Raw genomic sequence first — 15,584 nt, 5'->3', positions numbered from 1 at the left:
CAAGGTAAAAAGTATGTAAATTGTTCACACGAGGAAGCTAAGACCCGCCGAGGGTCGTAATGCTGAGGATGATGACATTGTTCACATGACAATTTTCTTTCTGAATAGAAAGGAATTTCGTGGAGAATTTTCAAACCTCAACAATCTCATTATATCGCCTATGTAAGTTCAATACCGGAGAAGAACCATTTGTCAAAATGTTCAGGAGGGACGAAAACCTTGCGATTTCATAAAATAAATTTAAGTGTAGTTTATTTTGTGTCATGTAAATATATTAAAAAATCTATTTATACTATTGTATGCAACTATACGAATTTAATTGAGGAGTTATGCATGACGTATTCGCTGAATACAGCGATAGCTTTTACGCAAATCTAGTATGTTTCATCCACTGTATTGGATTTAGAGATATACGCGGTATTGCTTGCGTCTTTCGTGGGGATGATTCACGGTATTGGATTTAATTGAATGCGAGCAATTTCAAAATTCAAATACACCAATCTAATGTGGTTTGTCCGGTTCAACTGAAAATGCTAATAAATAGTATTATTATTCTTTTGGCTCATACGCAGTATTGAACTTACATGGACGATATTCTCTAGAGGACCTAGAAATATTGCTTTAAGAAAATGCTAATTACAAAGCAATGACGAAAATGCATTCCATTTTGTTCTGTTTTGATTTTTTGTTAGATTTTAATTCCGAACTCATTAGATTAGATTTTGAAACAACAATGATTTATGAATTATATTGGAGTTTGTAAAATAATGTATTTCAATAATAGGTTTTTTTAAATAAAATATACGTACACGGATAATATTGTTAAAGGGTGTCATCAATAGATGATTGAGATTCTAATAGAATGCCCAAATATTTTGTAAATTCAGCTATAAAAAAAATGTAAGAGTTAGTTTTTTAAAAATGGTAATTTTATTTGTAAAATAATGTAAATAAAACACTTGAAATGAATATTTGAATTTAACTATGCAACCCCCTATACTGAGAGGTATTAGATTTATCCATCTGATACATACATTTAAATAACTAAATATTATATTTTTAGGCCATTTGTAGTAATTTGGTTTTTACACATCCATACAAATTTAGTATTTGTAACTTAAAATTAACAACTGATACAAAAACATAAGTACTAAGATAAATAATCAGGTAGAAGTAGCTTCTTAGTAAAGTAAGCTAAGAAAAGTCTTAAAAAAACTTAACATATAAATATTTTGATTGCTTCAATTTTTTTTCTTTAGACTTTTAAAATCAGTTTGTACCCTAACAAAAATCTTCCTTCTGAGTATATGAAAAAAATTATGCTGATTATTTCCCCCCATTATGACACGTTGCTTGTAAAAGATGGGGTAAAATATCAATAGAAATAATATGTTTAAAGTAAATAGCGTGTGAAATATAAAACTATTCTAAAAATCTTCTACTTCTGATTGTTCCAACCAATTGTCATCGAATGAACCCGCTAGATAAACAATTAGACCTTGAAGACCACAACCGACACCTTAGTGTCACCAGTCACGAGGAACGAAAGAATTGACAAAGATGGACCGAAAGTTGACACATTGCAACTACATACTTACTGCGCTAGCAACCTGAAGATACGAAATTAAGTGCTTAAATTATCACAGACTCCTAGGGAATAAATAAAGGAACACAGTATACATGAAATAATTGGGATAGAATGTAACGCACGGATAGGTATTATAATTCTAAAAGTAAATGGAGTTTTTGTGTATAATTTTATTTCCACACCTGGAAAGTAATTGATTTTTCTTATCCGCCTATCCTTAATTACTGTAAAATGTACACTTACGGCTAGTAAGGGGAAACAAGTAGTGCGGTGTCGCAATATCAAGGAGCATAGTTGGCTACGAAGAAACACAATGTCTCTCTACTAAATACCTATGTACAATATTGTCAATGCCCGCTAACACGTTACTTGTTACTTGGTAATAATATCTTTAACACAACCATCGGGAAGAGTGCGCCACCTCGCCTTACTCCCGCCTATGTACAAATCTCGGAAGATGGAAAGTTTGTCGAAAAATAAGTTCTGTGATTTTTTAATACAAAAGTTCAGCCGAGCAGAACGCCGCCCGGAAACTAAGCTAACAGACACTACGGAACAGTGCAAAACATTAGCTAATTATGGAACGTAAGGAATTTTATCTCATAACTGATGTAAATGTGCTAGAATGTCTTAGAAGAGGTGTAAGTTTTTAGAAAAGGTTTTGTGTGACTTTGGTGCATGCAAAGAAAAAGTGCTTGTATAATTTTACGTAAAGATTATTTCCTTCGAAGGCACTTAATTAACGCAGGCTTTGGTTTAACTTAACAGGTTGCGGGGTCCCATATTGTAATCATCGAAGCTCTCAGTTTAATTATACGTAATACATATTATGTCGGTTGAAGGTATGCGGTAGGAAATGACTGTAACGCTCGCGCCTTACTCTATAGTAGTCTAGGAGAGGAGGGTGAGATGTCGTGTACTGAGGTGCGACTGAGATGGTGGCATTTACACAGTTATGAAGTAAAATGATGAAAATACTACATATGTATAAAAGTTTCACTACATAATATAATATTGGTGGTGGACCCGTTAGATATTGTTCTTTTAAAGCTCGCAACGAAACGAAACATTCTGAGACCTAAAATACGCGTCCTTAATGTTGTCTAAACCTTAATATTTTGGAAGGTTAACTCGTCATTTAACTTTAGTAAGTTTAAGCTAAAAAAGAGGAGATAGTGTGTACTCTAAAGTTACGTAGATTGATTGTACAGAAGCATTATATTATTAAAAGAGATGGTAAATTTAGGGGGTGGGACAACACTATGCAGCCCTATTCAGCCTTGATGAGTCACCAACGTACTTCCGGAGAAGTGGATACAGCGGAGAAATGAGATAAATACATTTTAGTTTAACAGCGAACTCTCATCTCTTCACGAACACCGAGATTACTTAGTAAATAGGTGAGAAAAAGTGCTTGAATATGAATAAGTCTCCAAACTTTATTATTGCTCGTAACAAACGCGAATTTAAAATGCCTTATAGAATTTCCTCGTAAGTATTAAGTAATTTTCTAAAGAGTAAAATCTATTTCTACAACGCACAAGGATACTTCCCTCTGTAGAGACAACACGCGAGTGTATACTTTCTCCTGTATGCGCTTGTTAAATTGTTAGAATTCACTTTACCATTGATGCCAAGTAAACCATTTAACCGTACGAAACCCACTATTGGATTTCCAGTCAACTGATGTTACCCTGTTCTTACTCAAGTAATATCAACTACTAATTATTATAAACTATATCACCTTTACACAGGAATATTAGCAACCGTACCGAGTCTAACTTTCGCTAATACTATCAACATTTTAATAATGAACTATCTAAGTATTTCACCTTAACTCTAACTGAATCTGTCATATTATTGCATATACATTATATTAAATCGATATTTCAATTGTAACAAGCGTAAATTTTATATTCGCTTTATTTAAAGTAGCACCCATTCCGCTATGATCGAATATCGCTAAAATAATTCAACTAAATTGAAAATTCTAAACTATCTAACGCACCGCCGGCCGCGGTAGCTCAGAGAACGCGGGATATCAACTGTCCAGTCTACGCGGGATCCAACGCGACAGCCTACCCAGCGTGGGAGGATGAGGCGGAAGTTAGAGCAGCGGGTCCGTGGACCGGGCGGGCGCGCATCAGCTGCTCTCCTTCCTGTCTTCCTCCGCCGAGTACTCCTCGCTCTCGCGGTGCACCAGGGCGTGCACCAGCGTGGGCTCGGGGGGCGCGGGCGGCAGCGGCGCCAGCGGGGGCGCCTCCGGCGACGCCTCCGTCACCAGGATGCTCACCTCGCTGCCGGCCGGGCACAGCCCCCCGAGCTGCACGCTCCCGGGCGCCCTCAGCCCCGTCTGGGAGAACCCTCTCTCCAGAGGCTTCTTCCTGATGATGCTGCCCCCGCGCCGGTGTTTAGGCTCGTCTCCTCCGCCCAGGTGGAGTCCCAGCACGGTGCCGCTCTGTTTCAGAGAGCCTTTGTGCTTCAGCGGAGAAGTGATGTCGTCATCGTGTTGGGTTTCCACAGCATCCTGGTGCTTTAGGAAGAAATTGTAAATGCTTCTTCTCCTAGTGGGCGGTTGTTGGGGACCCGTTGCGGGCCCTCCCTCGGGGGACGGCTCGCTGATAGTGATGCATGGATCGGCCTGCACGGTGCCGGCCAGGAACAGGAGGGGCAGGTTGAGCCAGGGACCCGCCAGATCGCTGAGGTCCGAACCGTCCGAGGCCCTCGAAGACTTGCGGGACGAGGCCCGACTCCCCCGGTGCACGTGGAGGAAGGCCGACAGCCTCCCCTGCCAGCCGCCCGGAGAGGAAGTCTGCGTCTGCTCGTCTTCAACTTCCAGAGGCTCGCGCTCTCTATCTCTTTTAGCCCTGCAATAATTGAAACACACATGAGGACTATTTACAGTTGAACTTGGACAGTTAAAGTGTCCGCCATACGAGGGAAAGAAACCCTGTCTTTAGGCGGAAACAATGTAAAATTGCGTGCGCTGTATTTGTCGGTTGTTTGTTGTTTGTAACGTGAGTTTTCAGAGCAGTCCCATAATTGTGCCAGAATCATGTTGAGTATAATTTTGCGTTATCGGTGACCTAAAGTGCTATAGTGCCAAAGTCCAAAGACTCACTTACTCAGTAACGCTGGCTATTCGGGCGAGTACGGACTTTAGTTAACATACGACCATGCGGCGACCGGGAGCAAGAATGTAGGAATTAGTCAATACTTGATTATCACCTGAATTTGAACATACTGTTAATAATGTTATCGTGTTACTGGGAAAATATCCATTACTTATATTGCTTTAATACTAAGTGGCTTGAATCCGACAATGTTATAATCAGAGGTTAATTTTGGATAAAAGATATTTCCCAGTTTGTAATCTATCGAATAGTCTATCTATGACTTACTTCAAATAATCTCTGAAGGCCTTCTGTATCAATTTAGCGGCTTTGTCCTGTCGTTTCCACATTCTGGTAGAAGAAACGATCTCCAGCTCCTTTCTGGTGGGGAACTGTTTCTTGAACTTGATGTCCATCTGGTCTTGGAGCTGTCGGAAGTTATCAGTTTCCTCCACGTGTCCCAGGACGTACTTGACCAGGGAGTGCAGTATATCCAAGCAGTGGATCTTGTTCCCTTTGGCGATGGGAAGGTTGAAGCTGACGAGAGCGACAGTGTTGGGTTTGGAGATTCCCAGTGGGGGGTCGAGGGAGGCGATGAAATCGGAGAGCTGAGAGAAACTGATGAATTGTGTAGCGTGCGGGTCATATCTGAAAAATGTTTAAGTTAGCTACAAAGCAATCCCCTCGACACATACTATCGACAGCTTAGGCACAACTAGTGTAAACTTCTTATAAACTCTACCAGTTTGAAGATGCCGTGAGAGGTTATTATTGATTAAAAATGTGTCAACCTGTCGTTTACATATAATTTAAAAAAAAAAGTAATTTATTGTAATGAACTTCCACAAAGAAGTTTTATGAATTGATTTCAATGTATCCCAACAATTTGCCTTCTGAGGAGCATAAAAAAGTACTTTTGATAAAAATGAGTTGCAGTAACTACATAATTTGTTCGGTTTCTGGAACAAGTAGGTAACTACGTATTTTAGAAAAATGAGATATTTTCATAAATGGCATCAAATAATCTTCGTTTAAAAATAAACAAAAATGTTTCGTATTTTATTGCACTAAAAAGAATATTCTGTAATATTCAACAAGTTGACCGCAAGCAGTTTTATTTGAATTGTTGATCTGGGGTGAGCTTTTAACTTGTACTAGAAACCCAACAAATATATTTTTTTTAATGTAGCATAGCAGAGTTCAGTGGACCAAAAAATCTTGTTTATAATTTATTAATGTCCTTATAAACATTTATTTGTTCTTTTTATTTACACCTTTATATAAATATTGAGTCCATTTACTTAAAGTCTTATAACTGTGCTAGGGAGTTGTATAAGAGTGGAGTTCGAACCTTAAAGGGCCAGATCAGAGGTCCAAAATCCTAATCAACGCATTAATATTAATAATAGTCGAAGAACTTACTTAGACCAGCGTATGTAGAACATCTCAAGGTCATCCTCCACAATGCCGATCTCTTCCTCCTGATGCGCTTGGTTGAAGTTCTCGAGGATAATGGCAATGTACATGTTGATGACGATCATGTAACTGATGATGATGAAGCTGGTGAAGTAGGTGATGGCCAGTAGCGGAGAGCCACAGTCCCCGTTGGCCTGACCCTTGGCGAACTGATCGCAGTGCGGCGGTTGGATCATCAGGGTCTCTAGGACGTCGTTCCAACCCGCCGATGTCATGAGCCTGCCAGGAAATACTATGCGTAAATATTGATTCTTACAAGCCTAGAAATATCTGCCTGTAAATGATATTCCACGCAACTTAGTAATTTTACAAATGAGGAAATTAAGTGAAATGCAACAGGGAATTGGATATGAAAAATGTTTTCTTGTACCTGGTAAAAATTAGAGCAATTGGTTCTTTTTTGACATGTATTTTCTCTAATACAAAGGTCCGATAGCTATCTTGGATCCATTTCATGAAGGGATTTGAATACTGTCCAGCAAAGCTTGTATTTGATTCTCTCTGGGCTTTTTAACCAGTGCAAATCTCGAAGTTGTGAGATGTGAGAATATTTTTTTACTTCGCTGCTGCATTGAAAACCGATTGAAGTTTTATCAGTTTGTATTTTGGGAGATTTGTGTATTTTCCATTACAGTAATTTAGATACGAAACGCATTCACAAGAGCTTTAGTTGCGTCTATAGGAATATTTGTTCGTATGGATTTGATTCGTCAGAGATGGAAGAAACCAGCACTTACCGTTTTATTGACCTGAGAATGCAGAGAAAGATTTGAATCTAAATGAACACCCAGTTATGTTTCATTTTTCAGTCGTGTGTTTTGATCACTCACCGAAAAGAACTCTTGACGTCGTGAGTGTTGTAATTTGGAAGTTTCGGTGGGGATTTTCAAAATAACAAAACTTGAAAAAATCACAGCGGTGATAATACGGTACATAAATAAAATATTTTTTTTCGACTTAGTTTGATAGTCTCAATATAATGTTGTCCATACAAATGATTCTAGAACGACACATGTGATTTTCTTCAATTTTACATGAGTGGTTTAGGATTTTTTGACACTTTACAACTTGACAAGGGCAAAACAATATCGTTTGATACTTTGGTCAGTTGTATAACTATAAATTGTATATTTTTATTCAAACCAGGAAAATATAAAGCCTTTATAAAACCTTTTCAAGATCAAATATTGAAGAAAGACAATATCGCATTTTTCGCACGTCCATCCCCTTGTTCTACGATCACAATGATATATTATTTTTAAAACCACTGAACTTTCTTATGTTCTTTTTTTATTTGAAAAATATTTACAGACTAATAATCAATTTTATATTATGTCGGCGCTTAAAAAGCGATCTTTATTTGCTGAAGGGTTCTCACACTAGCATAACATTTTCATTAAGATCATCGAAACATTAGTCTCAAATTCGGTATACTCATTAATGTCAACATAAATTAAGGCAAATTAAAAAAAAACTTCCTGGAAAGCGTAAGAGTATGTATTATTTAACATATGAACAATGGCCACAATGGAACATCCCATTTTTATCCGTTAGGAACACTAGTTATAGTGTAATTTTATTTTTAAAAACTCAAGTCAATATTTATACAGAATCCATCAGACATTCATCTGCTTTTATTTCCGCATACAATAATAAGACTTATACTTGTCCCTAAAAGAACAGTGTATTTTTGCTATAACCAACTACCAATGCGTGGTGATGCAAATGAATTTATTGCAAATTGAAAAATGATTTTATTCAGCCACCTTACCTAAACAGCAGCTGCATACTTCTCCCGAAGGTCTCAAAGTTGACCAAATCATCCAAAGCTCCTTGCTGCTTCACATGACCAAATACGGACATTCCTATGATGGCGTAAATGAAGGTGATCAGTGCCAGGAGCGCTCCGATATTGAACAAGGCAGGTAAAGACACGACAAGAGCAAAAAGAAGTTTCCTTATTCCTTTAGCGGCCTGAAATTTAAAAAATAAATACGTATATCCACTTGACCGACACATTATAAGGGTAGGAGATTAACGGACGTTTGGCAGCCACCAGCGCAGCGTACCTTGATCATCTGTTACATGAAGGCAAGGTGATCAGTCTTACGCACCAGGTACCAGCCAGAGACAGTGAAATATTGCAGTGTTCAACCGCCTTTAAATATTGCCAGGGATCGAACCCGGGACCACGAGAATAGTACATTAAACCACGAGGCCGACTTATCTCTGCTTGATTTCCCTTTTCAGAATTTTTGTTTGCCATTGAATTGAAAACACTTGTCCAGGGACTGGTTCTATTTTACACACAGAATATCCGCCTGGATACAGACATTTAGCAATATTTATAGTTAATTATATTTTTCCAAATGAAAATTTGTATGAAAAATATATCATGTAATCGGCTTAACAAATAATTACAATTACCAAAGACAGCGGAACTATTTGTGAATAGTATTTATGAACAATAAGAAATCTAAGGAATAAATAAAGTCATTCATCAGAAATTCCTTCATTTTTCCTTTTGTAGCAATGGCTATCAATTTGTTGTTCATTTAAACTGTAAATATATTAGTGTCTATGTGAATTATACCGCCACATTAGTGTGAATTTTACTGTTTGTATAATAAGTACAGTATACCTTGATGAGCCGCAATATCCTCCCGATTCTGAACACCCTTACGACCCTGAGCAGAGTCGGGGACACGGGCAAGTCTATCATGATGTCTTCCATTAGTATTCCCAGTATACTGGCCAGTACCAGCAGAAAGTCAAACATGTTCCATGGAACCGTGAAGTAGTGGTGCCTTAATCCTACCATTTTTACAATGGCCTCTGTAATCGATAACAATTTAATTTGTAATTGCATAATCGAAATATTATAAAAGTACAAAGTGTACATGGGCAGGAAAACTGAGAAGAAAAACAAAATACTGTTGATTTAAAACTATTTTATTTTTATTTCACTATGCATGAGTAGATATAATGATAACTTTGTATGAAAAGTAGCTTAAGAGAAGTTGTAATGTTCTTTTAATTTTACATCTATATAATACCGATTGAGGAAGTTTTCTCAGTTAGTCTGTATTTGATTTCAAATAAGTTTTCTATTGAAATTTATCAGTAGTAATTTATATAGAAGAGAAGTGGGATTTGATTTCAGCTGAGATCTGAACTGACTGGGACTGTCGATGATTCTCAAGTATGAAGGCAATTGGTTCCAGGCAGAGGGGCCGGTTATGGCAAAAGCACTATTTCCGAACCCAGTGTATTGGGCAGCGCCAGAGTTAGACAAGTTTGTTGTTTGCCTGAATCAAATGCTGTCATAAGAGAAGATTTTCTTTGACATGTATTTTCCCTAATACTGAGGTCGGATAGGTATACTGGAACCATCTCATGAAGGGATTTGAATACTGTCCGGAAAAACTTAAATTTTTCTATTCTCTCTGGGCTTTTTGACTAGTTCAAATCTCGAAGATAACCTCCCGTAATAACCCTTGCTGCCGCATTGAATAGTGAATGAAATTGATCAGTTTGGTGTTTTGGGATATTTGAGTATGTTCCATTCTAAGTAATATAGAAGTTACATTACAGTAATCTAGAGTGATCCTAAATATAAATAGATTTAAATTCAAACGCAGCCCGACTAGTGAGTGGGTATATTAACATGTTTTGAGAAACACTTACCTAAACTGAAGACTGTTGTAAAAAATGCATTGCTAACTTCTAGAATAAAAAATATTGCGTGTGGTTGATTGTAATGCTCAATACCCATAGTAAGCATGTTTAAGAATATTAGAACAAATATTGCAATCTCGAATCTACGTGAATTAGACAAGTCATAGAACATTGCGAGGAACTGGTTGATGGGTCTTTTGATGACCTTTTGTGGTTTCTTCCGTCCTAATTTCTTCATAGCCGTATAATAATGCTTTTGACTTTCTGTCAGAAACATTTCTAAAACTCCTCCCTCATACTAGAAAATAAAACAAATATATCGTTATGAAATAACCGAGTGTCTGTGTTTCAAAATTTAAAGTCGGGAAACTTTTAAGTTCTTATTGTTAAATGTAGATAACTTTTTGGTCAAGGCAAATAAATGAATACAAATGTAATTATAATAAATGAAGTTACATTATCAATATGTTTCTTTTTTGGGTGATACCAAGTGTGTTGGATATGATCATTGCACCAGCCATCTTCAGGGTAAACTGAATTTACCTGCAATGGTAGCCGAAACGTCAGAACAAATCCAACACATACGGTGTCACCCAAAAAATAAACATATTGATAACAGTGACCGTGAAGTGACATTATTACAGCAATGTTCATTTGAATGATATGATTTTAATGATAGAATGTCATAACTCTGCCATAACCAATCACAAAACATGGAAGTTATAATTGAGTGTTGACGGCATAAAAATTAATCAAAGTTCCGGATCGTACTGATTTGTACTATTTTTTTAACTCTTTTGAAAATTTGGTATAATATTGCATAATCGATGTTAAATGTTTGAAGTTATTGTCCATAAACTCAGTATAAAAATGTTAGTTATATTCAAATACGTATCTTTGTATGAATAGATAAATTGAAAAAATCTATAGGTAAACATAATATTTCCATTGATATTAAAATACTTAGGCATATTTAAGTAAAAGTGCCGCAAAAAATGGTGTTTATTTAATTTGATATTTTATAATGTAGGCTCGTTACCTTCTTTTTAAGCATGTTGAAATTATCGATGATAACTCCGATGAAGAGATTAAGAGTGAAGAAGGACCCGCAAACAATGAAGATAACAAAGTAGATATAAGCGTAAAGGTTGGCTTCCCTCTGCGGCTGCAGGTCCACTCCTCGGGCGTCCACAGCATCAGCCATGACCTCCATCCAACCCTCGAAGGTGGCCACTTGGAAAAGAGCCAGATAAGCTATGCCCACGTGGTCGAATGAGATCTTAGAGTTTATCCAAGAGTAGTTGCGGTACATACACTCCCATTTGTCATTCACAATCTGGAAAGAGTAAGCAGTTCATTATGGAGATTTTGTAAAAATTTATCGTAACCATCATATTTTATTTTCTTAAATTTACGGACAGAGTTGGACTCTAAGTTTATTATAACGAAAAAGATAATTATAGTATGCAGTGAAATAAAACTAGAAACGATACAATAAAAGAAAAAGCAAAGACAAATAGTGGACATCTTTATGTAAGGAATTTATTGAATATTATTATTTATGTTTTAATTAATTAGTAAAGTTATTTCATTTACAACCGAAAAAAATCTAGGTAGAGGTGCCTGGAAACCATAATTAGTCTTATGATGACCGAGGAACAGAATTTCTCTATTTCTGAGTCTACGTGAAGGAACATTAAGAGGTATTTATCGGAGAACAGTCGGGACATCAAATAAACCTAAATATTTTAAAGATGCACATTAAATTAGTTATTAATTGAATCCCATAGTTGGATTTCAGTGGGTTTTGAAATTGAATTATTTAAAAATAACTATTTTGGAAAATAGAAAACGGATTGTGGTAGTGCTGGGTTTAGCCTCTGACCTCTGGTTTGTGAGTCAGTGACACTACCGTGGAACCACAACCTAATGAAATAATTGTCTTAAATAATATTTCTTAGAAACATTACTCACGTTTATAGGCAAGAGCTCTCCTTCCCCGTCGACACATTTGAAAAACTTCCCTCCGAAGAATTGCACTCCCATGATGGAGAAGATTAACCAGAACACCAGACATACCAGCAGGACGTTGAAGATACTGGGGATGGCGTACATGAGGGCGTTTACTACTATCCTCATCCCCTGCCAGCGGGATATTGCTCTCAGCGGCCTCAAGGCTCGAAGTGTTCGGAGAGATCTCAAAACCTTCAAATTCTCATTTTCTTCTATCAACAGACTGAACACCGACACCTGGAAGATAATCATACATAAAATATAAACACGGTAAAAAAATCATCTTCAGTTGTCATTTCCGTTATAAATAATTATCAAAAGTACCACACAGATTATATCAGAAAGGACAGGTGAAAACAGAAAAAATGCTTACAAGTCATTATCAGCCTACGGCTACATATGGTCGTAAAAGGGGAGCTTAAGGTTATCCGCTATAAGTTATTTTACAAATAATAAGCTGGAATTCAGTGCTTTGGCATAAATATTTAAGAATTTTATTTGGTGACAAATGTGTAAATCCGCCCTAGACACATAATTATTTTAACAATTTATATAATTTTAGCATCTTAAAATATAAAGGCTACAGAAATATAATAAAAGTTTCATTAGAGTACTATTTATAAATTAGGTTCTGTTTATAAATTTCGTTGATTGATTTGAAAAAAAAATCTACCATACTATGAATCTTCTCAATGGATCTCATACTGCGGATATTTTTGATATTATTTTATAAACGCTTCTTTTTCACATGTAGTAAAACAAATTATACTTACAAAAACAATTATAAAATCTAAAATAGTCCAGAAACTAGTGAAGTATTTTGTGAACCCGAGGGCCAACCATTTTAGGAACATCTCGATGGTAAATATTAGGCAAAACCCCAAGTTGGTCCAGTAGAGAATTTTCTTCAGCGGCTTATTACTCTCCAAGTGGATGTCCTCGAAACACAAAGTTATACTGGAAGCAAATATGAGGACCAAGATGAACCACTCGAAGGCTGGAGTGTCCACATATTGGAGGATCACCGTTCGGACAGTTGTCCACTTCTGGCCGATAGGTGTTTGGACCAGGTTGTCCCAGCACGAACATCTGGAAAGAAATTTGAGGAATATTGCGATTAAAATCATTTTTAGCATTTTATTACACTCAACTTATAATATTGTATCATTTTGGATTATCAGTGGCTGTACTTAAAAAAACAAGGGATTTAACATATTACAACAGAGATGAAGAACATTTTAGAGAAGGTAATATGGAAGTCTAGGCACCTAAAGGGCTTATGACCTATCATTGGCTGGTGTAAGTGGCCACTTTACACAGTGTAACATTCACCATTCTGTCCATATTTGAACATCCATATCCCCACAATTCTTTCATCTGTTGATGTTTGTGAAGTTAAAGAGCTGAAACCTTTATTGTAATGTAATTGAATTATTTCTCCTACATACCAGGCAACGTCTGAAAATCTTATTTTTTCAATTTCTATACTTCTTCATGGACCAGGTCGATTTGTCAACAATATTTTGAGTTTGTCCAAATTTTTGTAGACAAGGACTGGATACCCCAGGGAGTTTAATTCAGTCCTTGTCTACAAAAATTTGGACAAACTCAAAATATTGTTGATTCAGCGTATTTCAGCGTTTGGTTTTTAATTTGTTTTTCTTTATTTTCATATTCATATTTTTTTTATTACTCTAAAACGGGTTTTCCCAAAAATTTTCAGCAATGTAACACTTTGCAGATTAGGAACACTTAGGTTGGAACAAATTCATAATAGTAAAAATGACAACAAAAAATGTTTAAAAAAAGTAAGATATGAATAAAACTTATTCAGAATACAACTGTTTACAGTAATTACAACACGTTCAAATGAATAAAATGACTCGCCTACAGGCTGTACTAAATGCCGCAGCGAGACTTATTTTTGGAATCTCTAAATTCAGTCATATCACTCCACTACTTCGGGAATTGCACTGGCCACGTTTTCCACAGAGGGTGGAATACAAACTCTGTTGGCATATGTATAAGTCACTGCACAACTCTGGCTCCAGAATATCTGAGGGGACTCTGCATTCCAGATGAACTAGCTGACAGACGTCTTACGCTTAGATCAGCTACATCTACGTCGAAAGGAAAAGTTATTATACCTCTACGCAAACAGCGCACTAAATTCGGCGAACGTGCATTTGCGGTCGCAGGCCCTACGGCATGGAATGCTCTCCCAGCAGAAATACGAAACTGTGAGAGTGAAGTGATGTTTCGGAAGAAACTTAAAAGCCACTTGTTCTCTAAATCATTTGAATAAATTCTTAGCATGTGGTGGAAAAGTAATATGAAAAAGTACATTATTTTTCTTAAATTAAAAAGTTAAAATTAAATTTATGTCTTTATATAATCACTTTGTAAAGCGCCCTTGAGGTATTATATTACGAAAATGGCGCTACATAAGTTATCCATAATAATTAATTAATAATTCAGTCAAAATACGGTATTATTTTCAAGAATCTGATTTTAAAATTATTGGGTTTGTTGCAAACATGGCAACCTTTTTTCTATCGAGTATTCCAAAGTTGGCAATCTCCAAAATTAAATGAATTATTTCACTGTTGTCTCTTGACATAATTGTGATTATTTTATCATTAATTACAAATAAAATATTAACTGGTTTAAATAAAAATTTGAAATATAAAGAAAAGTTAAAGCTATTATTGTATCAGTTTTTTTTATGATTTGCTTAAAATGAAGAAATATGAATTTTGCCGGGTTCACAAATAGCACCCTGCCTAGGCTTGTGCTAGTATTGACCTCTGAAAATTTCCGAAATAAATGACCACAACCTTTGATAGCAATGCTGCGGAAAGCAGTCTTGCGGCGCCTTCGCCGTCCTGTTCCTCCCGAAGCTGGGGAAGTTGGCGAATCTGTCCACAAACTGCCCCTTGGAGTTCCTCCGCCCGCCGACGGTGAGCTCGTCCACGTAGGACACCAGGGCGTGCCACGGCCTCTTCACTCCTCCGCCGGTCTCCTTGGTCTCCTCCTGTTGGGGGACTTTCACGGTGACGGACTTGGGCTTCCTGACGACCATCTCTTCGCCGATCGGAATCGGAATGCCTTCTTCCGTCTCGGTGTCTTTAGAGGAACCCTTTTCCAGAACGGCCAGTTCGATACTTTCTGTCCCTGTTTCGTCTGAAACGAAATGAAGTAGGATAAATGTCAAAAGAAGACACAATCGAAGGGAATGAACAAGATTCACGTGAAAGAAGCTAGGAATGTATGACAGACAGGATAGACGGTGGTTCATCCATTCTGTCTATCGCTACGAGAAAATGGCGTGATGGTAATAAAGTAGGATAAATAAGCAGAGCTCGTTTCTCGAGACATTTCAATTACTGTGTTGTTGAAATAGAAGAATTCCATAATAATAATTATTTTCATACTAATAATCTAATGGTAGTATCTATTAAGTATTTAAGCATTGTATTTTAGATCTGAAAAATACTAGGCGGACCAAAAAGTTTGGAATAATCCTACGAGACGGTATTAATATGCACTGATGTGAACAAAGCCTGAAAAGCGTCATCTTTCATTAGACGTCTGTCGAAATTTTAGCTGTTTTTGTTCACGCATTTACAAGTTACAGTAGTGAGAAGCAACCGACCTTCGTGTTTTTTTTAAATGAGAAAATCTGAGTTTCGTCTTCTGATTAAACATTATTATTT

At 36.7% G+C, this 15,584-nt stretch overlaps 1 protein-coding gene across 1 annotated transcript in view; it reads right to left on the bottom strand.

Moving 5' to 3' along the window:
- Nucleotides 1–555: 555 nt before the first annotated feature.
- The window catches only part of NaCP60E (Na channel protein 60E), a 213,991-nt gene continuing 198,962 nt past the window's right edge, over nt 556–15,584 (bottom strand). Inside the window, exons 16-25 of the mRNA XM_088226406.1 lie at nt 14,706–15,051; nt 12,642–12,957; nt 11,830–12,105; nt 10,895–11,191; nt 9,865–10,153; nt 8,819–9,012; nt 7,949–8,151; nt 6,124–6,396; nt 4,990–5,349; nt 556–4,446 (exon numbers count right to left, since the gene is read on the bottom strand). Coding sequence (XP_088082532.1) covers nt 3,732–4,446; nt 4,990–5,349; nt 6,124–6,396; nt 7,949–8,151; nt 8,819–9,012; nt 9,865–10,153; nt 10,895–11,191; nt 11,830–12,105; nt 12,642–12,957; nt 14,706–15,051 — 3,269 coding nt within the window. The 3' untranslated portion in view covers nt 556–3,731. The remainder of the gene's footprint in view (nt 4,447–4,989; nt 5,350–6,123; nt 6,397–7,948; nt 8,152–8,818; nt 9,013–9,864; nt 10,154–10,894; nt 11,192–11,829; nt 12,106–12,641; nt 12,958–14,705; nt 15,052–15,584) is intronic.

The sequence above is a fragment of the Micrasema longulum genome, unplaced genomic scaffold, assembly GCF_059751315.1.
Source record: "Micrasema longulum isolate JH-2025_06_02 unplaced genomic scaffold, ASM5975131v1 h1tg000429l, whole genome shotgun sequence".
Classification (NCBI taxonomy): Eukaryota; Metazoa; Arthropoda; class Insecta; order Trichoptera; family Brachycentridae; genus Micrasema; species Micrasema longulum.
This window is presented reverse-complemented; position numbering and strand designations above follow the sequence as displayed.